Source organism: Hypanus sabinus, chromosome 16 (assembly GCF_030144855.1).
Source record: "Hypanus sabinus isolate sHypSab1 chromosome 16, sHypSab1.hap1, whole genome shotgun sequence".
NCBI lineage: Eukaryota > Metazoa > Chordata > Chondrichthyes > Myliobatiformes > Dasyatidae > Hypanus > Hypanus sabinus.
The window spans coordinates 49,259,405-49,286,664 of record NC_082721.1 but is presented as its reverse complement, the minus strand read 5'-3'; the positions used below and the strand labels follow the sequence as shown (position 1 = coordinate 49,286,664).

Genomic DNA, 27,260 nt, shown 5'->3' with positions numbered 1-27,260 from the left:
GTAAAGGCGACTCGTGGAAGGCACGCACTTTGCTCTGAAAATTTGGTACTGTGAACATTAGTGTTATTTCCACTTCACTTTGCATAAGAACTCATGTGACCTATTGTTTGACCAAGGTGTCCAACAAACACTTTTGGAGAGCAGTCATCTCTCTTTGGTGTTTTCTACTGTTGCTTAAGGATGGTTAAACACGATGCCAGTAACTTCACCACATATGTTGGTGTTGTCAATCATAAGTATGAAAGATTCAGGCATCCTCCACTGAGGTTGGATGAGACTAACTAGAGGTCATGAGTTAAAGGGGAACATGAGAGGAAACATCCTGTGCCTTGCCTTCATTTACTTTCCTGATAACTTGCACAAAAAATCTATAAGATTGATTAGACACGACCTACCAAGCACAAAACCTTGCTGACTATCCTAAATCAATCCATGTCAATCCAAATACTCATATATATCTTGCCCCTTAGAGTAATTTTCCCACACTATTGTCAGGATCACTGACCTATAATATCCTGATTTATTTCTTGAGACTCACTTTAAACAGTGAAATGACATTGGCTGTCCTCCAATCCTCTGGTAACTCACCTGTCATTAAAAATGATTTTAAATATCTCTGCTAAGGCCCTTTCAGTTTCTGCACTTGCCTCCTACAGGGTCTGAGGGAACACCTTGTCAGGCACTGGGGATTTATCCACCCTAAGTTGCCTGAAGACAGTAAATACCTCCTCCTCTGTAATCTGTACAGGGTCCATGCAGTTGATACTGTTTTGCTTCACTTCTGTAGACTCTGTCCATTGTGCATTGTGTCATTGACTCTGTGTTGTTCCGAACAATGTCTCGATTGTTCTTGGGTAAACCATTTAAATTGTCACGCTTTGGGATGCATTGTATAAAAGTTTATTTTGGGTTCCAGCTTTGTTGTTGTATCTCCTGGCTTAAAGTCTCACCAGCAGTTATAGGCAAGTGAACACAACACATCTCTGTATGCACATGTTGAACCTTGAGGTAGATAGGCTACAGTAGCAGAAGACCACAAACATGTACTCAGTTGCTACTTTATTAGATAGAGGAGATATCTAATAAAGTGGCCACTGAGTTTATGTCAGTGATAATAAGTCTGATTATGAAGACAGTGGCAACATGGAAAGATGTTGAATGTCGTTAACTATTGTTAGCTTTTTGGAGTAATGTGAAACAGCAAGCACAGAGAATTTGCTCAGGGAAAACAGTTTGAAGATGGACAGTTAATGAGGGTAGAAAACTTGATGATGTATATTCATTTGGAAGTGATTATTTGTAAGTGACAGGTTGATCAAAGAACGATCATTTGACATTTCATGTCACTTTGACATCAAATGGTTGGCCCATGAAACTGAGGTGAGTCTCTTTCAAATCAACCTAAGGGTAGTGGAGAAATTAGTGAGAGACACAGGAAAAGGGTTGGGGAGAGATGAAGACCGAAGGAAAAGTTAGCAAACTTTTAACACAATGATTTTGTACAAAGTTAAGTCAGTAACCTTGTGGTACCTGCAGCATAGTACAAATGTAAGGAGAAATTATTGAAAGGAGATGCAAAATTTGCCATCTGGAGTTGTGAGTAGCATAGAGCTACTTAGTAAGCACCCCTCTAACTGACAAGTGGTTACTTGCGATATACAATGGTGCTAGAAAGTTTGTAAACCCTATAGAATTTTCTCTATTTCTGTGTAAATATGGCCTAAAATGTGATCAGATCTTCACATAAATCCTAAAATTAGATAGAGAACCCAATTAAATAAATAACGCGAAAAACATTACACTTGTTCATTTGTTCATTGAGAAAAATGATCCAATATTGCATGTATTTCTGGGAAAAATATGTGTACCTTTAGTTCATTTAAAGGGGAAATTAGAGTCAGGTGTTTCAGTCAATGGGATGATAATCAGGCATGAGTGTGGGAGGCCCTGCCCTATTTAATGAACATAAACCTGGGTCTTCACTATTAAAGTCTGATCTTCACCACACAGGCTTTTGGAAGCGCGGCATGCCTCAATCAAAGGAGATTTTTGAGGATCTGAGAAAAAAGTTTGTCTTTTCTGGTTGTTTTCTCATCAGGCTGGAGAAGGATACAAAACTATTTCTAAAGAGTTTGGGCTCTGCCAATCCACAGTCAGGCAGATGGTGTACAAATGGAAGAAATTCAACCCAGGATTGGTCAGCCAACAAAAATCACTCGAAGAACAAGGTGTGTAATATTCCAGTAGGTCAGAAAGAACCACAGGGTAATGTCTAAGGAGCTATAGACCTCTCTTGCATTGGCTAATGTCAATGTCTATGAGTCTTCCATCAGGCAAATACTGAACAACAATGGTGTACATGGCAGGATTGTAAGGAGAAGGCCACTGTTCTCCATGAAGAACATTATTGCCCATCTTAAATTGCTAAGGATCAAGTGGATGAGCCAGAAGGCTATTGGAAGAATGTTCTGTGGATGGATGAAATGAGAAGCATTATGTTTGACGAAAAGCAAACATTGCATTCCAGCATAAGAGCCTTATCCCATCTGTGAAACATGGTGGTGGCAGTGTCATGGTTTGGCCTGCTTTGCTGCCCTTATTGATAGAACTATGAATTCTCAATTGTACCAGCAAATTCCACAGGAAAATGTCAGAATACCCATCTGTGAACTGAAGATAAAGAGAAAGTGGGCCATGCAGCAAAAAAACAACCCTAAACTCACAAGTCAGTCTACCAAAGAATGGTTAAAGCAGAAGAAATTTCACATTTTGGAATGACCAAGTCAAAGTCCTGACTTTAATCCTATAAAAATGTTGTGGAAGACCCTGAAACAGCAAGGAAGCCACCAATATACCAGAGCTGAGGTAGTTTTGTATGGAGGAATGGCCTAAAATTCCTCCAAACTGATGTGCAGGACTGATCAGCAGTTACTGGAAACATTTGGTTAAAGTTATTGCTGTACAAAGTGGGGTGTGGAGGTCACACCAGTTACTGGAAGCAAAGGATTCACTTTATCTAGTTTTAGGACTTACTTGAAGATCTGATCACATTTTTCATCATATTTATGCAGAAATAGTGAAAATTCTAAAGGGTTCACAAACTTTCTAGCACCATTGTACTCTGATGAATGTGTGCTACCAAAACCTTGGGTGCCTTAGAGGGCTATTCTGGTACTGAGTAATTTAGACTACTTTGTGAGGACACAGGTACTAACTTTCTGAATTAAATCTTCTGAGACAATGACCTCATTATACTGAGGTGGAAGGGCGGGCAGGTAGTACCCTTGGTGCAGTGAGGATGGAGAGAGGGCTGTGATCTCGGTGCAATGAGAGGGGAGAAGAAGGAAAGGCAGTGCCATAGGTGCAGTGAAAGTGGAGGGAGGGAAGATAGTGTATTTGGTGGAGAGAGAGGAGAATCTGTCCTCCACTTATCCACATTAAGCTGCCTTTGCTACTTCTAACTGAGCAGGTCAAAATTTTGATTTCTTTGAAGTCTGGGACATAATCTAATGCCTTTTCAAAATGTTTTTCTGCATAAAACCTGAAGCCCTTGCACTTGTGGTTTTGGTGTACCAATACCAATGCTGCGGCTTTTCAGGGTATTTGGGTACATGCACTAATGTGAATATTTCAGCTAAGACTGCAAGAGACTATTTTTTCCACATTAGTGGTTATGGTAAATATTTTCAAATAACTGACATGTTTCAACAAAGTTAACTGATTCAGCTTGTTTTTATTTTTATATTTCTCTATTGCTCCTTTCACTCCTACAATTTTGTAATGTGTTTTCTTTAAAAGTAGTTTGAAAATACCATCATGAAAAAATTTTATGAAAATTTTGCTTACTTTCCCTGAAAGATACCATTCTTGTACCTCACCTGCACGCGCCTTCAAATTAAATGAAACCAAGGAATCTGGAACGTTTGCTAAAAAGAAATTGCAGTGTTCTGACTGCAATCTTTCTATCTTCTGAGTTTACTGAAGTGGAGCCAGATAAATAAAAGATTGGCAATATTTTAGAGTTACTTAATTACAAGGATTTACAGGCTATAATTAGCAAATTATAAATCCTTTCTAAGGAGCCAAATATAAAAGCACAGGTTATTTGGGGACCCTCAGAATGGCTTTGTTAAAAGAGCATCATATACATGACTAATTTAATAGAATTATTTGGGAAGATAACATGGAGCATCAATGAGGACAGTGTTTTTTATCTGGTTTGTTTAGAATTTAGAAAGATTTTTGATGTGGTTCTACATGGAATCGAAGGGAGAGTGGCAAATACAACAGTAAAAGCAGGAAGCAAGGACCATATTTAACTCTAGTTGGGCCACTGCATAAAGTTATGGTCATCAGCTCTATAGGAAAGATGTGATTGTTCTGGAGACTGTAGATGAGATGTGAGATCTCGCCAGTGCTATAAAATTGTATCTATGAAGAAAGATGGGTTGTTTTCGTTTGGGTCTGAAGAGAGATATCATTAGGATGTAAAAAATCATAACGGGTGTCAGAATGAGTAAATCAAATTGAATCATAATTACACAGCATAGGAAAAGAACCTTCAGCACAATTTGTCCATGCCAACCATAATGTCTATTCAAGCTAATCTCATTTACTTTTGTTTGATCCAGACCCCTAAACCTTTTCTATCCAAAACTAAGGGGTGTATGTTTAGTAGGATTAAAAGGAAAATGACAAAAAGCATTTTCATTCAGTTGCTAGTAGGGTTCTGAAATTCACTGCAAGGTTGGAAGAACCTAAAAAACACTCCTAGTTATGTTTTTGAAAAGCTGTGTCATGTAGGACCAATGTTAGATGATGGGATTAGGCTGGGTAGCTTGTCTTTGACCAACAAGGACACTGGGCTGAATGGCCTCCTGCATTGTATCTTTTTTGTGAGTTTAAGAACAGATTGGTTTGGATTTTGGGGATTGAATGTGGTGTGAGATAGCTAATATAGCCCACATACCCACTTTTATTAAGAGTCAGTATGTTAAAGAGATTGCTGCTTCAGTTCATGAGCCTGTGATGCAGCAATAATGACTTCTTTCAGCAAGCAAGGAAATTGTCTGGCTGGGTGAGTTACTTTTAATCTTACATTTTTGCTTTAGTGTAAGTCCTCCTGGCTTTCCTTCATGTTACCCATTATGAATTCTTCACCATGCTCTCACTAATGAATTCCTTTGTCACTTCTTCCTCTCCCTTGCTCCTTAGCCATTCCAGAATTCCAATATTCATGTTTTCTCTCTCCCCATTTGCAAATCTTCCATTGCCCAACTTGTCTTACTGATCTTTTACTTGCCTTCCTACATTTCACTCTGCCTTTTTCTTCATGACCAGTGTTTATGTATGCAAAACACAGCAAATTTTGAAATGTATTTATTGGCACAAATAATAATTGTTTCATCATGGGAACAAGCTCAGCAGTGCTTTCTGATAAACACTGTCAGTAAAAAGGAGGCTGACACCATGCTTCACAGCTTATCATCGTGTTATCTTTTTCATCAGACCAAAGGGTGATAAAACACCCATGTACACAAATATTTGCAATCTGAATCATTTGTATCTTTCTTGTTTTCTTTCTCTTTTCCTTCAAAATTGTATCAGCACTCTGAATACCTTTGAGTCTGTTCTTCACAAAAAGTGAATTAAAATACACCACAATTAATTAAAATAGTCATAGGTGCTGTATTTGCACAAAGAGTTTTCATTTGACAATAAGTGGTTTTCTCCTTGATATTTTTGAAGGTGGGTTGTGTGTCAGCCAAGATATGGTTGGTGTTTGTGGGTGACTGGTAGTGGCTGATTCCTATTCAACTTGCAAAGAACAGGATTTTTTTTTAAAAGAACTATGAAATGTTGATCTGAAAATGCATTAGTCATAATCAAATTTCATGAACCACCCCATTAAATTCAGCTGGGCTGTGACACAATACTGTACATTTAAACCAGATTGTTAGCACATAGATGTTGCATTAGCAGCTGGTGAACAGCCAAGTTGGGCTCTCGCTGTGTTTATATTGGTCAATAAATATTTGGCAATATATCTGCAGGTGTAGTTAAGTCTCAATTATTCATTATCCACTGGTCTTACATTTTTAATCACAAACAAATATTGGACCAATCACAGAAACAGTTCTCTGGCAGTTCTTCTCACTTCTTTTCCCATTTCTTCCATCTCCTTTCTCACTTCCTTGCCTGGAGTGCTGTTTTACAGTGTTTTATACTGTATTTCCGTGAGTGCTGAACATTCTTTGAACTTGCCCAATTGTAAAAATACTTACCTAAGCAGTCCACACCATCAGGTAGTTCAGCTACAAATATTCAAATGCAACTGAAGTTGCCCTCTGCTTTCAAAATGAGGAAGACTGAAACAAGATTTGCTGCCACTAATGTTATCATAACTAAGGGATTAATCTGACTTAAACCAGAAATTAGAGCTGGAAATTCTTAGTGTTAACTAGTTCTAAAATTACCTGTTGTTCTAAAATTTAGTAGACAAATTTCAGTTACATTTTCACAAACTCTTCTCCCACATCTGAGAAGTCAAGCCAAGGAATCTCAGAGATGCCCTAAACATGGTCATCTTTAATAAAGAAAGCATACATATGCATAATCTATAGAGGGGTCTCTCTGATGTTGGCTACAGGGAAGGATATCACCAGGGCTTTAATTGTTGTCTTCTGATGGCTAAAGAACTGCTTCCCAAATTGCTGAATGGATTCAGTCCATCTAGAGGTATAATGGGCATGATTTTAACAAGTTGACCAGTGCCAAGCTGTGAGTTTCTTTTCTAAAGTTTCTCTTTGCATCTCACATTTGATGTGTCCTGCTGAAGTTAAGCTTAACTACAGGACAATTGGGAAACTTCTGCCTGAGTTGCCTGCATTCCAGATGTGGCCACCCAACTTCAGTTGTTGAGATTGTGAATATATAGCCATGTTCCTGCTTATTGTCTCATTCACTGAAGTTTATAGGAGAATGAGTATTACATGTCATATGGCAAAACAAACTTAAATCTGGCCCCACATTTCAATGCTATCTGGCAATAAAGGTAAATAATGGGACTTTGGAAAACATGAAATTCTTATCTCAGAAGACTGCTTTCATATCAGTACCAAACTTGACCATCTGAGACAGTGTACCTGAAGATGAAGACCCAGCTCAAAATTTATATAATTCTCCAAATCCACCAGCACCTTAAGCAAAATGTTGTTGACATTTTCCACCAGACCATTATTCCCAACATCAACACCCCAATTACATTCATGTTGCTTATCATGTTTTCACGGTGACACTAGAGACACAAAGTGGATCACTATTCTGAGTGACATTACAACAGGAAATTACTCTGTGTACAGAGAAAATGATTCTGTGGATCACCACGGTGACTTTCACTGGATAAAAAAAAATACTGTGCATACTAATTGGGTGATGACTGACAAATGGCCTGATTTTGATTGCCTGAATCCTGAGGTTCTAAACCAAGTGCATGCATGATAGTAGGCAGAATGATTGCAATCTTTTAAAATTCCTTAAGTTTTGATAAGACCCTGGCCAGTAATAAAGTGGCACAGTTCAAGAAAAGCAGAGGAGAGTAAATAGGGGACTACAGGTCATTTAGCTTATTGTTGGTTGTCACTGTGGAAAGCAAACATTATTATACAGGGTCAATGAGATTTTATGAAGTATAAAACTTATCAAGTTTATTGCAGTCCTTTGGGGACATTACTAACCAGGTAGTGGGAAAGGATGCCCCTTTATAAAAGGTTTCTACACCAGATAAAAGGTATTGGGTTCTTTATGAATTAGTATGTATAAAAGATATTTAAGAGGCAGATACTCAGAATATTTTCTAGTTGGTAGGCAGTACTAAGTGGGTTAACTCAGGCATTAGTACTTTTCCCTTGTCTATTTGCAAACTATCTTTAATGAATATGAGAAAGGTACCAACTGATTTGTATCCAGGTTTGCCAGCAAGGCAAAAGAGGGGGTGTGGAGTTAGAGGGATTGATAAAACCAGAGGGAGGGAGGGAGGGAGGGAGGGAGGGAGGGAGGGAGAGAGAGAGAGAGAGAGAGAGAGAGAGAGAGAGAGAGAGAGAGAGAGAAAGAAAGAAAGAGAAAAAACACAATTCTCCCAAGTATTATGGACAGATTGAATAAATAAAATGTGGAAAATGGAGTATGATTAAAAGGAAATGTAGAACTATCTACTTGGAAGGAAAAGTAGAAAACCAATGTGAGTACCAACCAAAAATGAAATATTTGAAGTCGTGTTTGGCCAAGTGGATGATCCATCTTGGCTTAATCCTAAGATCAGCAGCATGATAGAATACTCTCTACTGACCTGGAAGGATGCAACTTCAACAAAGATTAAGAAACTGGGTTAAATAGCCAGCTTGATTGGCATCTGACCCATGCCCCAAAGATTCTGTGTGTCATTTACACAATGCACTATAGTTACTCTGCTTATGTTACTACAACAACATCTTTCGAAATACACACAAGAAGAAACAGGCAACTGGTGCACAGGCAATCCACTACCTTCCGGTTATCCTTCAAATCCACATGTTTCTTGACATAGTAATGTATATATAGTAGCCACTTTATTAGGTACACTTATATACCTGCTCATTAATCCAAGTGTCTAATCAGCCAGTCCTGTGGCAGCAACTCAATGCATAAAAATATGCAGACATGGTCAAGAGATTCAGTTGTAGTTCAGACCAAACATCAGAATAGGGAAGAAATGTGATCTAAGTTATTTTGACTGTGGAATGATTGTTGGTGCCAGACTGAGTACCTCCTGATTTGAGTACCTCAGAAACTGCTGATCTCCTGGGATTTTCAGGCATACAGTCTCTAGAGTTTACAGAGAATGGTGCAAAAAAGTTATCAGCTGTATACCATATCCATGCCTCTCGCAACTTTAAATTTTAATTAAGTATGTGTTACTATTTTTTAAAAATCAGTTTATATTTTGGAGGAATTACACATACACATGTTAACAGTTATGGCCTCATAGGTTACTTATAAATGTGTAAATCAAAAGCAGGATCAGGCCACTCCATCCTTCAACCCTGCTCTGTCATTTGATGAGATCATGGTTGATTTGATTGCAATCTCAACTCTAAAAAAGTTGTTTGCTGCTAACTTCTCTAACTTACGTTAATGTTCCTCCTCGCCTTCTTACCCTATCCTGGATTTATTTATTTTCCCCCTTCCTTTTTTTCTCTCTGCCCATCACTCTTTGCCTGTTCTCCATCTCCCTCTGGTGCTACCCCCCTCCCCCTTTCTCTCTCCCTTGGCCTCCCACCCCATATTCCTTTCCCTTTTCCAGCTCTGTTTCCCTTTTACCAATCAACTTTCCAGTTCTTAGCTTCACCCCATCCCCTCCTGTCTTCTCCTATCATTTTGGATTTCCCCCTCCCCCTCCTACTTTCAAATCTCTTACTACCTTTTCTTTCACTTAGTCCTGACAAAGAGTCTCAGCCCGAAATGTCGACAATGCTTCTTCCTACAGATGCTGCCTGGCCTGCTGAGTTCCACCAGCATTTTGTGTGTGTTGCTGCTAATGCTCCTTTAACGTCTAATGTATAAGTAATTGAGAATTAATTTTAAGTGTTGTATGGGTATGCAGAATTAGGGACTGGTAACACAATAGAAGAAAGCTGTTCAGCCTGTTGAGTCTTTGCAGGCTTTATGTTAAAGCATAACAAATAGTCCAACTTCTGTCCTCCCTCTAACTGGAGTTGCATATTCTTTTCTCTCTGATATTTGGCCGCTTTCCTTCAAAATACCACAATTGAATCAACTAATCCTCTTGGCAGTGCATTCTGGAGCTAATCATTTGCTGTGTAAAAACTCAAGGATCCTTTGCTAATCACTTAAATTCTATGCACTCTAGTCTTGACCAACTGCCACCAATGGGGAAAATTTTTTATCTCTATCATTTGGAGAAAAAAGTATTAGGATAGATGAGACCCCACAACTGGACAGGATTACTACAGGAAGTGAGGGAAGAAATTGTTGCCCTTTGTTGATGATCTTTGCATCCTCACTGGTGACAGGAGTAGAAATAAAAGATAGGAGGGTGGCAGATGTTGTTCCTTTGTTCAAGAAAGGGAAGAGGAATCACCCTTGAAATTATAGACCAGTGAGTCTAATGTCAATGATGGGAAAATTATTGGAGAGGATTCTTACAGACAGAATTTATGAGCATTTAGGAGAAGCATGGTCTTATTACAAATAGTCAGCATGGCTTTGTAAAGAGTAGATCATGCCTTACAAGTCTGATTGAATTCTTTGAAGATGTAACAAAGCACTTTGAAGAAGATAGAGAAGTGGATGTGGTCTATGGATTTTAGTTAGGTTCCCATTCAGAAAGTTAGGAGGCATGGGATCTAGGGAAACTTGGCTGCATAGATTCAGAATTTGCTTGCCCACAGAGGTGGTAGTGGATTGAGCGCATTCTGGCTGGATCTCAGTAATCAATGATGTTCCACAGGGATCTGTTCTGGGACCCATGCTCTTTGTGATTTTCATAAATGACTTGAATGAGGAAGTGGAAGGATTCGTTCATAAGTTTATAGATGATACGAAGGTTGGTAGTGTTATGTATAGTATAGAAGGCTATTTGAGACATTGATAAGATTCAGAGCTGGGCTGAGAAGTGGCAGATGGAGTTCAATCTGGAAAAGTATGAAGTGATTCACTTTGGAAGGTCAACTTGAAGGTAGAATACAGGGTTAATGGCAGGATTCTTGGCCACGTGGAGGAACTGAAGGGTCATGGAGTCCACAAGCATAGATCTCTCAAAGTTGCATTACAAGTTGATGGTGTGATTAAGAAAGTGTATGGTGTGTATGGCTTTCATTATTCAGAGAAATGAGTTCAAGAACTGTGAGGTAGAGTTGCAGGTCTGTAAAACTCAGTTAGACCAAACATTTGTGTTCATTTCTGGTCTCCTCATTATTGGAAGGATGTGGAAGTTTTAGTGAGAGTGCAGAGGAGATTTACCAAGATACTGCCTGTATTAGAGAGCATGTCTTATGAGGCTAGGTTGGGTAAGCTAGGGTTTTTCTCTTCAGAGAGGAGGAGGATGAAGGATGACTTGATAGAAGTGTACAAGATGATAAGAGGCTTAGATAGGGTGGACAACCAGGGACTTTTTAGTCAAGGTGGAAGTGACTAATATGAGGGGGCATAACTTTAAAGTGTTTGGAGGAAAGTATAGAGGGATGTCAGAGGTAATTATTTTATACTGAGAGTGGTAGGTGTATGGAGCATGCTGCCAGAGGTGGTGGTAAAGGTAGAGATACATTAGGGATGTTTAAGAGAGTCTGAGATAGGCACATGGATGGTAGAAAAATGGAGTGCTATGTGGGAGGGAAGGATTAGAGCTTAGAGTAGCTTAAAGGGTCAGCACAGCATTGTGGACTGAAGGGCCTATAGTGTGCTGTACTGTTCTAAATTCTATCTGCTCTGCAGATGCTCTTAATGATTTTTCATATCTCTGTTGATATCATCTCAATTTCCCTGTACAAGAACAACTGCAGTGGCTCTAGTCTCAACAATTAAGTCCAGCATCCTTGGATCATTTGCATCAATCTCTTTTGCATCCTCTTTAGAGCTTTTCCATCTTTTTGAAATGTGGCACTTGCAACAGGGTACAGTATGCCAATTGTGGCTGATTGGGTATCTAACTAAGATTTGTCATAGTTTCCTTACTCTTGCCTTCCATGCTTTTATTTAGAAACACTGGACCCTGTATGGTTTCTCAACCTACTATGCCACTGGCAACAAACTTTGCATAAGGGCCTCTAGATCTTCCTTTTAAAATTGTGCCCTCTAGTAGATTTTTTTCCCCTCAGTCTTTCTACCACATTGTAACTGTTCACATTTCTCTGCATCACCATCCATTCTACAAATCTATTTATATCTCCTTGAGGTCTGTTTCTGTTGTCTTCACAATTATGTTTCCACGTCTTACGTTGATTTAGAAGTTGTATACTGTTTACCTAGTCCAGGTTGAGGAATGGTTTTAGCACTGGTCTCTGAAGAACTTCACTGTACGTTTGCCTCCATTTTGAAAGCAACCTTTCATTATTGCTCTGTGTTAGCCAAATTAGTCAATTTTCTCTCCATGTCCATGCTGCTACTTGTATGCCTGTACTTAATGTTATAGGATTTATCGTTCTAAAGTTGCGATTTGATTTCCTTTTCCATATGGCAAATCTTCCCCAAATCAGCTGACTTTCTTTTGTTTACCTCATCTTGTTTTCAAACCATTGATTCATTGCGAGTGTGCAAATTAATGGATGCACTTTTATGTATGAATTTTGACAGTATTTAAGGTGGCAATGTGGCATAGTGTTTCCCACGTACCAAATGTCCTGACATCTGCACTGCCTACTAGAGCTATCAAATAATGTTCAAGAGTGAGAAGCCAATCAAGAGATGTTTATCCCAACTCAGAGTTACTAAATAATTTTGAACTTGCCAAGCCATTTGGAAAGTCAGCAGTATTTAACCAGCAACTACTTGTAGATAATTGCAGCTGTGAACTGAGTTTAAAGAATTAAACATTTGCATTAAAGATTTATATATAATATTTGAGCCCTGGATAACTTTCTCTAAATGATTGGAGAGTATTAATAGCTAATTGTTAGAAAATTTGCTTTGAACAGTTTTTAATAATTGATCTAAAAGTTGTCAGTCATGCTCTGAAATTAAAAGATGTAAAGCACATATTTATCATGATTTTCCAAAGAACTTTAAGCTAATAAACTCTCCTGTATGACTCTTCATGGGCACCTACTAAACTGTTGATAACTGAACAAAATCAGAATCTTAACAGAAATGTTCTCTTTCATTCTGAATAATTAGTATTTCCATTTTCAATCAATTGTGTTTAAAAATGTTCAAATGCTAAAATATGTTCTTAAATCCTTCAAATTGCATTTCTAGTGTGTTTATGCACATTTCAAAAGAAGCAGTTTAACTACTTTCACAATGAGATTCTGAAACTTCTGTGGCTTTATAGCATGTTACAGTAGGTACTATAATGCCATATAACCCTCAGCCTGCTGCTTTCATTTACTAAAGAACTAGCAATGATTCTTTTCTGATCTACAAATATGCTATGTATTAAAGAATTTGTTCAATGTTTACTGCTACTTTCAGCTTATGCCGTCTGCTAAGAACAGATCCACAATTGGAGTTTCAGGATTGTTCCTTCATGGACTAATAAAGCAAAATGTTAAAATTTCCTGTTAGTTATATTTCTCTGTGATATCTAGCCATGATTATTTTAATCCTGCATCAGTGTTCCAGTTCACCATTGATGGAGTTCTAGAGGAATCCAGAACACACATTTCTCCTCTCAGCGGGTGAAGATAACTGATTTTTAAAATGACTTTTTATGAGTACTCTCAACTGCATTTTACCTCACTGAAAGACTTCTGTTTGGTGACTATGTAACAGTTTATTGACTTTCACCATTTTTATCAGTCCAAACTGATCCAATTAAGCAGGAGTTTGTTGCAGATGCAAATGGAGGATTATTTCCATGGCTTGGTCACCATTGACAGAAAACCGTTAGTTTTCTTTCTGGGTTTGCTTCTTCATATTACTTTTATCTGAGAGTTTGCCTCAAATGAGTCACTCCTGACAAAGCATCATCAAAGAAGCTATTGAAATGAATGGGTCCTTCATTCCTATGCAACGGTCATAATAGTGTGATACCATAGAAACTTTAAATGTGCATAGTAAATACCTTTACAAGAGACTGACTTGATATGGTACAGTTAATACTTTAAACCTTGAAAGTGAGCATCAGCAGGCTGTTCAACAGCAGAGCTTCATGTCAGAACACCAGCTTTGCTCAGGCCCTCTAGGACTTTCAGGTGTAGGGACCTCTTTCCTCCATTTTCCATTAGGAACCTTCCGCTGCTTTGGACCGTGGACCTTCTTATTCCTTCCACTGAAAAGCAAGGATAAACTTTGAGTCATTAGAGGAGTAGGTTCATGTTATTTGCCTCTATTCATTTCTAAAAGTTCCAGAAGAGTCTGGGATTATTTCAAGGAACTTGCTTGCCGCAGCCTCACAAACTTCCCTCATGGCTTCATCAAAACTTTACTATAAAACTTTACTAGCACAGATATGTACAAGAGTGATACATGATCAACTGCATTGTGTTTCCTTTGTATGTAGTACTTTTATGTAACCTCTTCTGAATGAGCTTCTGGCCACACAGATATTAATGTGTCATGCTGATTATTGTATGATAGTATTCTGTGTTTTCATCTTTGGTTTTAAACAGAAAGCTTAGCTATTCATAGATTGATTTATACAGTACAGAGGAGACCCTTGGCCCAATTTCTCCACGCCAACCAAGACGCCTATCTGTGCCAATCCTTTCTGTCTCCATTTGGTCTATATCCCTCTATCCATTTACTTATCCAAATGTCTTTTAAACACTGTAATTGTACTCCTTCACATCATCACCTTTTGTAGCTCATTCCGTTTTCCCACAAAATCTGTGTGAAAACCTTGTCCCTTGAGTACCCTTTAAATCTTTCCCCTCTCACTTTAACCCCATGCCCTATAATTTTAGATTTCCCAACCTCATAATAAAGACAATCTCCCCTATCTAAACCCTGAATAATATTGCAAGCCTTGATGAGGTCACTCCTCGATTCCAGAGAAACAAATCTATCCAATCTCTCTTGAGGATGAGTATATTCCATTCACTTTCCTGGACAAATTCTGTGACATGCAATCCCTTAGCACAATGGCAGTACAAGTCAAAATAAGAGAACTTTAAAGTCAGGTCTAATTTCAACCCTGTTTTTCCTGTACCAATCCTTGCTGTCTATAAATATTTACTGTTCTAAATCTCACTGACTCTTTGGGAGCATATGGTAGAATCCCATTACCCATTACCCATTTCTTATTTCTGAGTTCTACCCATCAGATCCCCCAGAATATTCTCGAAGCACTGCTGTGATGTTAACTTTAAATCAGATTTCAAATGCCCAAAATAGAGCGACAACCATTTAAAACATAGATGACGAATTTCTTTAGCCAGAGCATAGTGAATCTGTGGAATTTGTTGCATTGGGTGTGTTTAAGATGGAGGTTGATATGTTCTTGATTAGTCGGGCATAAAAGGTTATGGGGAGAAGGCAGGACAATGAGGTTGAGAGGGAAAGTAGATCAGCCATGATGAACTGGTGAAGCAGACTTGATGGGCCAAATGGACTAATTCTGCTCTTTTAAGGTCTTATTTGTAAAATGATGTTGCTGTTCTTCAAAATATTGTTACATCATTTTTACCTGGAAGCATAAATCTCACTTGGAGAAAATCAGAATTCAAACGTCAGCAAATTTTCAGTTAAAATCAAGTATCTTTTTCAGCTATGTTTGAATAGAGAGTAACACGTCCTGTGATTCAATTTTGAAACACAAATTAACCTCTTTACCACCATTTCACCAAGCAACACCAGAATCAGAATCAAGTTTATCACCGGCATGCACCATGCCCTGTTTTCAGTTTTACAGTGTGTTTCCAAACCCTTTCAGCTAATGTAATTGTCTTCATTTTTTTCCCCCGTTATCTTCCAACTTCATTTTATGCATCAGTCATTAGAAACAGTCATTTAAATACCTCCTGAGTTATTGACCAAAAGTCATTGACAGAATCACTGACCAAAACATATGTGGAAGCAGTCTGGAAACAAATATGTCCTTGATATTGGGGGCACAGCAGGGAAGGAGTTTTGAATTTCAGTCTATATAGTGTAATGTCAGTTCATTTAGCAGAAGCCTGGCTTTTGAATTACTCATCCACAATATCCTAGCAGAACTCTAAAGTCTTGTCAATAAGACATCACAGAAGATTAACAAAAGAGATACGATATAACTAAGTGCCTTTGGTGAAAGATTAAAGGCTGACTTTACCTCCTGGTGGGAAATAATGCTTTTCTTTCTAAACTTTCCAGGTAAAAGTACCCTTGTAAACAGGCCTGGCTCGGCCGACTCTGTCAAGTCCCACGATCCTTTCCAGCCCTTTGGCGCTTATGACGGTGACCAGTTTCAAAGTAAAAAGGGGCTCGGTGACCCATTCAGCGGTAAAGATCCCTTCACGCCTTCTTCCTCAAGTAAAACTTCTAAAGACTCTTCTTTGGGTTTTGCAGACTTCAGCTCTGTAAGTTGAGATCAGTGATACTCTCTGTCCACAATCACTCCCTCCCAATACCCTTACCCACTCTGCTAGTAGGATCATTCTACTAAAGCCTACAACTGGACGCCTCACCAGCTTCACTTACCATTCTCGTGGAAATCATGCTAGCCATTTTTCCATAATAATACTGATCTACTCAATATCTTTTGCCCTTTTCTCGCTTTTTGTCTAATGTAAAGGGAAAAAAAGATTAAACTATTGGCCAACCTTATAATGACAGCAAGCAACCTTTTCAAAAATAAAATTGACAAGCTGGACATAATGACAAAAAAATAATACAGTAATCATTGACAACCAATGATTGGCAAGAGGTTGAATAATTCCAGCCAGAATTAAACTGGATGTGATTACTGTTATGTTGCTGTCATAAACTGGTTTGAAGTGTTTATTTTGGTGATATATGTCGTTATTAAATTTCAACCAGGGTAGGTATATCACTAAGGCCTTTGGCCAACACATATTTGGTTGGTGGCTGAGTGTTAACATTTCTTTCTTGTCCCCTCTATTCTTTGCCACTCTCTCTCCCACTCCTCAACACCCCCCCCCCCCATTTCCTTACCATGCACAACTTGAGACAGCTGATCTGATTGTGCTTCAGTGCAGTTGCTTGTAGTAATACTTAACTGATGCATGTGAGGCATTGATGATAAATTGAGATTTATATTAACCTGTGCCAACAGTATCACTACTCAGCTCTCAGTCCTGAGTGTATTACTTATGAACTTGATGTGCATCAGTATCCTCTCTGCTTATATTTAAAGCTAGTGAATGTACTTCTGCAATTAATGAACTGAACATAGCCAACCGAAAACATCAGTAGGTGTGAGCAGGTTATATTTCTTCTGTAATAAGGCTGTATGCATGAGTTTCTGTAAGAATCTGTAGCTTTGTCACTGTAGTTCTCCATCTCCCATTTAGAATCTGTGCTTGTTTTTGTTTTAAATTCACCTTCTAGCCCAAGGTATCCTTTCTTTGATGTACTTTACCTCTATTTCCAAAGGTAGAGTGTTTACTATTGTTTATCTACAGGATCTATAATTGGCTTTCAAGGAGGTGATGAGTATCTACCACCAGTCCTTATGGTGAAGGTACTCCAACAGTGGCGTTCATTAGTGAGTGCCAGGATATAGACCCAAAGATAATTTTTTGATGTGTTGTTGAGTTACATATTAATGAACTATCAAAAGGAAGAGAAGAAAATAAAGAGTATATCATTAGATTGATGAACTCAGTCTGATTTGAAAAAGAAGGCCTGTTTAATTATCAGCTGCTCAGTTAATTTGTCTGGTGCCTTCTTCAGCTCTCAAAAATGGAAATATACTTAGGCCTATATTAAGATTAAGGATATACATGGAGTGATATTGGGAAACAGAGATATTAATCAGACTGGACCCAGACTCGAGCTCAGAACAGTGAGAGCTGATTGCATATGGACATCTATAATTCCTAATGGGCTAGAGAGAGGATAAATGTAAGGATGATTTTTTTTTAAATATGGAAGTAGCATCATATAACTAAGTAAACAAGGAGAAACCCTTACAAAATCAAGGAATAACTTGGGAAGTTATTTAGTGTTTGATTGTAACTGACACATAAGAAGGCAGTTATAATTAAAAGGGAACAATCCTTGTAGCCCAGGGTGTCACTCCATTGAGTTTCTCAGAACAACATTTATCCTTTCCATCTTCACTTATTGAATACTTGCCCTCTGTATCACTATTGAGGGTGGGAATTGTCACTAAATATGTTACTGCATTAATCTTTCTCAAATCACAGTATCTATCTTTGGGCTGAGCAATGGTGTACAATTCTTGTGTCACATGGATATAATTGCCATTTGCAAGAATGTTCCACTGTCTTATCCTACCTTCATCACTTGAATCTCTTATTTTAACTTCTTAGCAATCTACATTAAACAGTAGCTGGACTAGATCAGTTATGTCAATAACGTAACTGGATGAGGTCTCTGGAATGAGCAGATCACCTATGGGTTTAATTGTCTCATCTTATGCCATGCCATTCTATAAGTCAAGTCAACTCAAGTCATGTCATTTTGACCATAACTGCTGGTACAGTACACAGTAAAAATGAGATAACGTTTTTCAGGACCATGGTGCTACATAAAACAGTACAAAAACTACACTGAACTACGTAAAAACAACACAGAAAAAAAAACTACACTAGACCACAGACCTACCCAGGAATGCATAAAGTGCACAAAACAGTGCAGGCATTACAATAAATAATAAACAAGACAGTAGGCACAGTAGAGGGCAGTAAGTTGGTGTTAGTCCAGTTTCTGGGTATTGAGGAGTCTGATGGCTTGGGGGGGGGGGAGAAACTGTTACATAGTCTGGTCTTGAGAGCCCGAATGCTTTGGTGCTTTTTCCCAGATGGCAAAAGGGAGAAGAGTTTGTATGAGGGGTGCCTGGGGTCCTTCATAATGCTGTTTACTTTGCAGATGCAGAGTGTAGTGTAAATGTCTGTGATGGCGGAAATAGAGACCCTGATGATCTTCTCAGCTGACCTCACTATCCGCTGCAGGCCCTGTAGAATGTGATGAAGATGGGTGGTGGGAGATAGACACTGCTGGGCTTTCTTTGCTACGGAGCTGGTGCTGAGGGACCAGGTGAGATTCTCCGCCAGGTGAACACCAAGAAATTTGGTGCTCTTAACGATCTCTACCGAGGAGCTGTCGATGTTCAGCGGAGAGTGGTCGCTCTGTGCCCTCCTGAAGTCAACAACAATCTCTTTTTTTTTGTTCACATTGAGAGACAGGTTGTTAGCTCTGCACCAGTCCATTAGCTGCTGCACCTCCTCTTTGTATGCTGACTCGTCGTTCTTGCTGATGAGACCCACCACGGTTGTGTCATCGGCGAACTTGATGTGGTTCAAGCTGTGTGTTGCAGCACAGTCGTGGGTCAGCAGAGTGAACAGCAGTGGACTGAGCACCCAGCTCTGGGGGGCCCCCCTGCTCAGTGTGATGGTGTTGGAGATGCTGCCTCCGATCCAGACTGACTGAGGTCTCCTGGTTAGGAAGTCTAGTATCCAGTTGCAGAGGGAGGTGTTCAGGCCCAGTAGGCTCAGCTTTCCAATCAGTTTCTGAGGAATGATTGTGTTGAATGCTGAACTGAAGTCTATGAACAGCATTCGAACGTACATGTCTTTTTTGTCCAGGTGGGTGAGGGCCAGGTGGAGGGTGATGACAATGGTGTCGTCTGTTGAGCAGTTGGGATGGTACGCAAACTGCAGGGGGTCCAGTGAGGGGGGCAGCAGGGTCTTGATGTGCCTCATGACAAGCCTCTCGAAACACTTCATGATGATGGATGTGAGTGCAACGGGACGGTAGTCATTGGGGCACGACACTGAAGACTTCTTCGGCACGGGGACGATGGTGGCGGCCTTGAAGCAAGTTGGAATGATGGCGCTGCTCATGGAGATGTTGAAGACGTCAGTGAGAACATCTGTTAGCCGGTCTGCACATCCTCTGAGCACTCTACCAGGAATATTGGCTGGTCCAGCAGCCTTCTGTGGGTTGACCCTGCACAGGGTTCTTCTCACATCGGCCACAGTGAGACACAGCACCTGGTCATTTGGAGGAGGGGTGGACTTCCTTGCTGCCATGTCACTTTCTGCCTCAAAACGAGCGTAGAAGTTGTTCAGTGCATCTGGGAGGGAGGCATCACCCGCACAGTCAGGTGATGTTGTCCTGTAGTTGGTGATGTCCTGAATGCCCTTCCACATGCTCCGTGTGTCACCATTGCCCTGGAAGTGGCTGTGGATTCACTGGACGTGTGCACACTTTGCCTCTCTGATGGCCTGGGACAGTTTGGCCCTTTGCTGTTGTTAGGACTGCCTTGTCACCTGCTGTGAAGGTGGAGTCACAGGTCCACAGCAGTGCACACACCTCCGCGGTCATCCATGGCTTCTGGTCTTGGACACAGTGATGTCATCGATGCGTCGTTGATAAATTAGGCCAGTTAGGTTACAATTAGTTGTGACAGATACGTCCAGGCAATGTTTCATATCACTTAAGATGGTGCCAGTTTCAAAGCTGAAACAATTTCAAGAAGAATAATGCACAGGTCTTCAACTTTGCTAGTAAAAACAGTCATCCACATATTCAGCTACTTGAGATACAATCTGACTTCCACTGTGATGACACTAGAAGTGCAGTAATAGGCATTACATGAATTTTAAATGTCATACATTTAAATATGCAGTTGAGTTTGCAAGCAGATCAATGGTTTGTAATTTAAAAGATGTTGCATGAAGACTTGTGCTGTTTTAAAGAATGGTATACATAACTTGAAAGAAATGTGGAAAGATATTTTGATGTACATGTGAAAAAGCACAAAAAGTAGAATTGTAGCACATTCTTTAATTCTGAAGGTATTAAGATAGATCAGTTTATTTTGTTTGTTAAACTGAGGGCCGTGGGAGGAGAATGTTTTCCAGCTGAAGGTATTTCCCCAGGAATAGAGGTCCTATCCATCCTCACATCCTTGTAGACTTGTTATCCCTTCCCTTTCATGCTAGTTAACACTGCTGTTCCCCACAATCTTAATAGCCAACATTTTACAGGTTTTGCACTCACTCCCTCACTTGTAGATTTGTGCAACTCTTTCTTGCTTCTAGGTTCATGTTTGCCTCACTCTCTTGAGGATATAGCCCTCTCCTCCCTTGTGTCCATACACATTGCATATCCATATCTGTTTACTATGACCTCCATATCTCCCAGCTCTCCCACGATCTCCACTTTCCCTACAAGTTGAGTGCATCAGCAATATATTTATGTTTCATTCAGAGATCTTTCTTGGAAGTCATGAAATTTTAAAGGAAGTGCATTTCAAAGTAGGTACAGATCTTTTCTGAGCATGAGACCAACTTAGTCTTAACCAAAGTAAAGGTTCATCCCAGCAAAGTTTTGATCTTATCTGTTTTATGCATACCACATTGAATGTAGGTGCTTCTTTAATCATTTTTTTGCTGTTAAATCTGAAACTTTCTGAAACCTTCTGAAGAACGCTTCTCCCTTTTGAAAACAGCTACAAGTTGTTAATTTTAACATATCAAGGTTTTAAAATGGCTTTTTTTTTCTCCATTTCAATATTTGATGCTTTTATCTGAGTTTTACATCAGTTTGGTTCAGAGCCCACAACCCGCTTTCGTGTGTCTTGGGCTTGGCGGCGCCCATCCCTCTCCAGGCCAGACTATATCTGATGTCCTCTAACTCAGTGGTTCGCCCTGGTCTCGAACACATGGCTGTTACAGTTCTTTGAGGAACTCATCTTCCCTGGCCAGTGACTACATTGACGAGGTCCTTCGCCCAGTGGTGCCATGTTAATACCACCCCTTCATGAGCTTTAGCAGTGGTCTGGGGTGTGCCACTTGGAGGCAGAAGTGGGAGATTTAGGAAATGGATGAAGACTAGTGACGCCCAACCACCTTCCTAGGTAGAGTGCAGCTGCCAGATAGCAAATGTACTACCTCTATCCAGAGCCTCCTACACCCTGAGTATTAAATAAAAATCAAGAAATGCCCAACCTGACAGATTTTTGCTTAATATTTTATTACCTGATAGAATCTTACATAAAGCTGATCCATGTATTAACCATGCTCTCTGTGAAGGTGCAGAGGTGCTTTTCCCTCTCTTCCTATCCTGAATGCTTTTCTGAGAAGACCACAAAAGCAGATGCCCTTTTGGTATCTCACCAACTACACACAAGGGCAGCTTAGCGTGATAAAGATCAACTGTACACGTACATTCTTTTCCAGTAAAGGGACACAAGGCTGGCAGTAAAATGTAGGCTTTGGTGTCATACCTCACTCTGCAAACACCGAGTCCAATTTGCTTTTGTCATTGCTGCGCAGATTGTTGAATAATAGATGTAAACCAGAACCTCATCGGTTCCTGTAAGTTCACTATTGCTCCCGAGGGTGGCACTTCAGTCTACATTTAAAGATAGTTTGTTTTGGGAGGGGAAAGATTTCCTGAGTAAGGTGTTTACAAGATAGTGAAATATGGTTTTCGAATTGCTGAGCTGACAGATCAAAGTTAAGATGCTTTGATTTGACATGCGTGAGAGTTCTGCAAATCTAAGAAGCATTGCCTTTTGCATAAAGGGCTTGTTACCTTGGGGTAACCACATTAACTACCTGGAGAAATCTATCTTTGGGTGTGGCAGACTGAGGACAAACAAGTCAACACTAAGCTGTTCTTTGTTATGCTCAATTAGAGATTGACATTTTGTCTTGCTCTAATTTGTTGACCCTGAAGCCCTAAATAATGAATCCACATATGTGTAAAAATTGAAATGGGAGGCAATCATATGATACTGCCTTATTATGCTTTGGTGAGGTTCCTGATCAGAGAAGTCAGTTGGGGTTGTTTATAACAGCTAACCTCACAGAGATAACACACAGGATTAAACAGGATTGAAAAAAACAGTTAGAAAAGACAATAACAAGTTTACATATTACCACGGGTTTTCATTTTTTGCAGATGATTTCCTTCCACCATTGTGCATGCAAAACATGTCTGACTTTGAAGAGGTGGTGTGGGATAGTGAAAGAGTAATGATCTGAGCCCAGAATTTCTGATGTGTTCCCCTAGGCTTGAGAGTTAAGGACACTTGAGAAGCACATGTCAATGGAAAAGTAGCTGGATGTTGAATAATACATCTTTCCAAGATGCATCTAAATTTGGGAATTCATGCACAAGTTCAACCACCTTGTGCAACTGTTCTGAATAAGTTTATATTTAAAATGTTTCATCTTGACCTGTGGCTCTGTTTACCTGCCTTCCAGTTTTAATTTATTACATTGTTATTAGTGATATATTTCAAAATTTAACAATCTTGTCACAGTTTGTAGGTAGAACAACTTTCACTTAATGATGTACATGATATCGACAATTCTTTATAAAACATACATTTATTTACGAAAATAATAAGGATTGACAAATAGAGAGGAAAATGACATGTTAACCATGATACAATTCTTACATTTTGATATGCAATCAAGTTTCATCTGGCCTGGATGCATCCATTGAATTCCTATCAAACTGAATATCATGTACAACAAATTCATTTAAAAAATTTTTCACCTTGATCTGTGCCTCTGTTAACCTGCCGTATTGTTATAATACAGTTCTCTTGCCGAGCCTGAGATCTCACAGGTCCTAATCTTTAAATTACTAAGGACTAAAATGAAACAGAACAGACTGAAAAGTGAATTCGAAACCCTCTCACCAACAAAGACTAGGACATCCACATTTTTCATGTGCAGAAATGATATAATGCCATTTTGTTTTGATCAGATTCCCTTCCTTGCCTTAATTAATGTGTGAACGAATTTTTACAGCATTCTTAAGACATTGTTCATGATAACATTTTGATCAAAATTATTGTTAAATTTCCATGCGTCTTATTTTCTTTACAATGTGGAAGGAAATTACAGCTGTTCAAGTCATTGGTGAGACCATACTTGGAGTATTGTATGCAGTTCTGGTCGTCGAACTAAATGAAGGATGTTACTAAGCTGAAGAGAGTTCAGAAAAGATTCACAGGGATATTAATCAGGACTGGAGAGCAAGAACTATAAATAGAGATTGGATAGACTGGAACTGTTTTCCCTGGAATGTAGGAGGATGAGGAGTAAACTTATTGAGGTTTATAAAGTTATGAGGGGCAAGGGTCAGGTAGATAGTCACAGACTTTATTCCAGTACAGAAGAACTGGAGAGCATAGGTTTAAGTTCAGAGAGGAATGAAAAGACCTGAGGGACAACTTTTTCACACACAGATTACTTTCTATATGGAAAGAGCTGCCAGAGAAAGTGGCAGAGGTAAGTACAATTACAATGTTTAAAACTCATTTAAATAGGTACATAGGTAGGAAAGGTTTAGACTCGCAGGGATCTTTTTCATAAACCTTTTTTATGCCATGGACCAATACCATTAAGCAAGGGGTCCATGGACCCTAGGTTGGGAACCCCTAGTTTAAAGGGATATGGTGGGAAAATAGGACTAGCACAGGTAGGCACCTTGGTCAGCATGGACACTGTGCCAAAGGGTACCATATTCCCATCAACACTCTCAGATTATACCACTGACCTACACAACAACAGTAATTTGCATTGCCAGTTAACTTACTGATTTGTATATCTTTAGAATGTGGGTGAAAACCTGAGAGTCCAGTGTTGGGGTGGTGAAGTGGTGCATGGGCATAAGGAGAACTTACCAACTCAAGCATCAGGGAAGCCTAGGGTTGAATCCAGTTTGCTGAAACTATGAGGCAGCAGCTTTAGAGCTATGCCTCAGTGTCAAAACTGATATAATTCTGCTGATCCCAGCATTTAGATCTGTACCAAAAACAGTTTATCTAAAGCTTTACGAGTGTGTTTATTTTCCCTTGATTTGTGATCTCATCTGAATGTACTGTTTTGAAAAGCTTAGTCATGGTACAGTACCTACCCTGTGTCAGCAGTGTCTTCAGCCACTGGATACTTTACATAATTTGAAATCAGCTCATAAATGAGAAAAAAATGCTTAACAAAGCTATCATCTGCTTCACTACAGGTTTCTCCCAAGGAAAAGAACAATAAAATTGAAGTGGTTCAAATCCCATAGATTTTACTTGCTATTAGGCAACCTACCAGTTGGAAATTTAATATTAATACTTTCTTGTTCTGAGGAATTCACACTACAGAGCAATGCATCCTGATTCTTGTAGGGTTCCACTGCCACCAACACCATGATTAGTGGACACTACCACTGTTGCTCTTTAACAAATTGTTGACATATGATTAGATGTAGATTTAGCACTGGGCAATGAATGCATCCAAGATGAGATCAGCAAAGTCTGCTAATACCCCAGTGAGTAATTTTAGACATGTAGCGCCAGCATTATGTGTACTGACATCAAATATCTTCCTGTCCCTAATTTGGTTGTTGATGATTACAGTATATTAGACCATGACCTTTCATCTCTTGTTTTGAATCTAGCTAATATTGATGAAGTAGGGATCTGCTAGTTATAGCTATTGCAAAAGATCGAACTTACGTGATTGTTAAATTTGACAAATTTGTTCAGTAGACTTAATCAGTTTTGATCTGGCACTGCATCTAAGGAAGATGAAAGCAATGAAGGAAGATGATAGCAATGAGAAGAAACTGAGTGGGCACAGTGAAGACAATGACAGTGACAACACATTGAAAGGATTTACAGACTGCTTTATAAGATCAATGTGGACCTGATGAGATAAGTGGCTTCTTTCTGGCAGTAACAACTATTTTTGCCCAAATGGAATATTCAAGCCTATATTGGCATATTTCAGAGTTTGGGCTTGAAACACTTTCTCGGTAGATGATGAAAGGTACCCTTTGCTACCTTGAATGCAAAATCCCCAAAGAAGAAGCTGTTCCGTTGCTGAACATGAGGGGAGGATTGTCCTGTCCTTCCGTACTCCTGTTGTCTAAGAAAGTAGACTCCAGTTGTTCCTCCATCTCATTGTATTTGTTCGCATTGCATCTACACAAGTACTCAAAAGTCCTGGTACACTCATTGACTGAATGTTGTTTGCTAAAAGTTGTCAGAACTGTCAGAACTCCTGTTTAAAAATATTGTGATTAATCCAAAATTACTCATTTACATGCATAGCACACAGCATACTAATACAGTCTTTGAAAGTTTCATAATTGCCATTGTGTACACTCAGTGGCCACTTTATTAGGTACCACAGAGTGCTTGTTTGTGGTCTTCTGTTGCTGTAGGCCACCTACTCCAAAGTACAACCTGTGTGTTCAGAAATGCCCTTCTGCATACCATTGTTGTAAAGCATAGCTATTTGAGTTACTGTTACCTTCATGTGAGCTTGAATCAGACTGGCCATTCTCCTCTGACCTCTCTCATAAACAAGGTGTGTTTGCCCACAGTACAGCCACTCAGTGATTGTTTTTCGTTTCATGCACCATCCTCTGTAAACTCTAGAGACCGTTGTGTGTGAAAACCCCAGGAGGTCAGCAGTTTCTGAGATACTCGAACCTCCCATCTGGCACCAACAATCGTTCCACGGTCAAAGTCACTTGGATCACATTTCTTCCCCATTCAGATGTTTGGGCTGAACAACAACTAAACCTGTTGACGATGACTGCGTGCTTTTATGCCTTGAGTTGCTACCATGTGATTGGCTAATTAGATATTTGCATTAACAAGCAGGTGTACCAAATAATGTGGCCACTGAGTGTATTTTCCAAATATTGCCAGTAGGGGCTGCCATTTTGTCTGCTAGCAGGCTGGATGTTTTAGGCCGCAGATAGAGATGGCAGATTGATCTTTCACTGACAAGCTGTGTTAAACTTCTCCAGGAACTGAAGGGAGATACAGTGACTAGAAGTGAAATTCAAACTTAATTACCTGGAATCAACTGAATGTGAAGAACTTTTGTATTTCAATATTGTGGAACCCATCCTGTAATATAAAATGTATTGAATTCATCACCATTCTAAGTCTAGGGCAATATTTCATATCATGATTTGTGTTATATCATGAACTGGGTGATTCTTCCTCTCTTGGAATTGTGACAGATATTTGGCTAATTTTGAGTGCTGTGTAGATGATTAGGTTTCATCATAACTGGTGAGCACTGGGTGAGCTTGTTTTTCAAAAAATGGAGGCACACAGAGATGCAGCTGCTTCTCTTGCTCCTAATAAGCTTTAAATTCTTTAAATTTAAATTAAATTTAGCTTTAAATTCTTAGACACTCTTCTGAAGTTTCTAGTCAAGGATTTCAATCAACCAAAGCTTTGCAAATACGCAGCTTATGGCAAGGTCTGCACACCATCGGAGACTTCAAAGGTAAATGCAGTGGAGTTTCCAACATCGATACCTCTCTCCCAGACTCAATGTTTACACTCAATTCGATGTCGCCAATACCGAGCCCCTGAGCAGACCTGCAGGTGATGTAACCGGCAGCTTGGTCATCTCTGAGGCCAAAGTAAGCAGGTACTT

The 27,260-nt window shown here is 39.4% G+C and overlaps 1 protein-coding gene across 5 annotated transcripts in view; it reads left to right on the top strand.

Annotated features, from left to right (window-relative positions):
• Window positions 1–27,260, top strand: part of eps15l1a (epidermal growth factor receptor pathway substrate 15-like 1a) — a 495,582-nt gene that overhangs the window by 436,639 nt on the left and 31,683 nt on the right. For 3 of the 5 annotated variants that reach the window (XM_059991699.1, XM_059991700.1, XM_059991698.1), the window contains one exon: window positions 16,006–16,211. The exons of the other annotated variants lie outside the window; for them this stretch is intronic. In XM_059991699.1, the coding sequence (XP_059847682.1) occupies window positions 16,006–16,211 (206 nt within the window). The remainder of the gene's footprint in view (window positions 1–16,005; window positions 16,212–27,260) is intronic. 5 annotated transcript variants of the gene reach the window in all.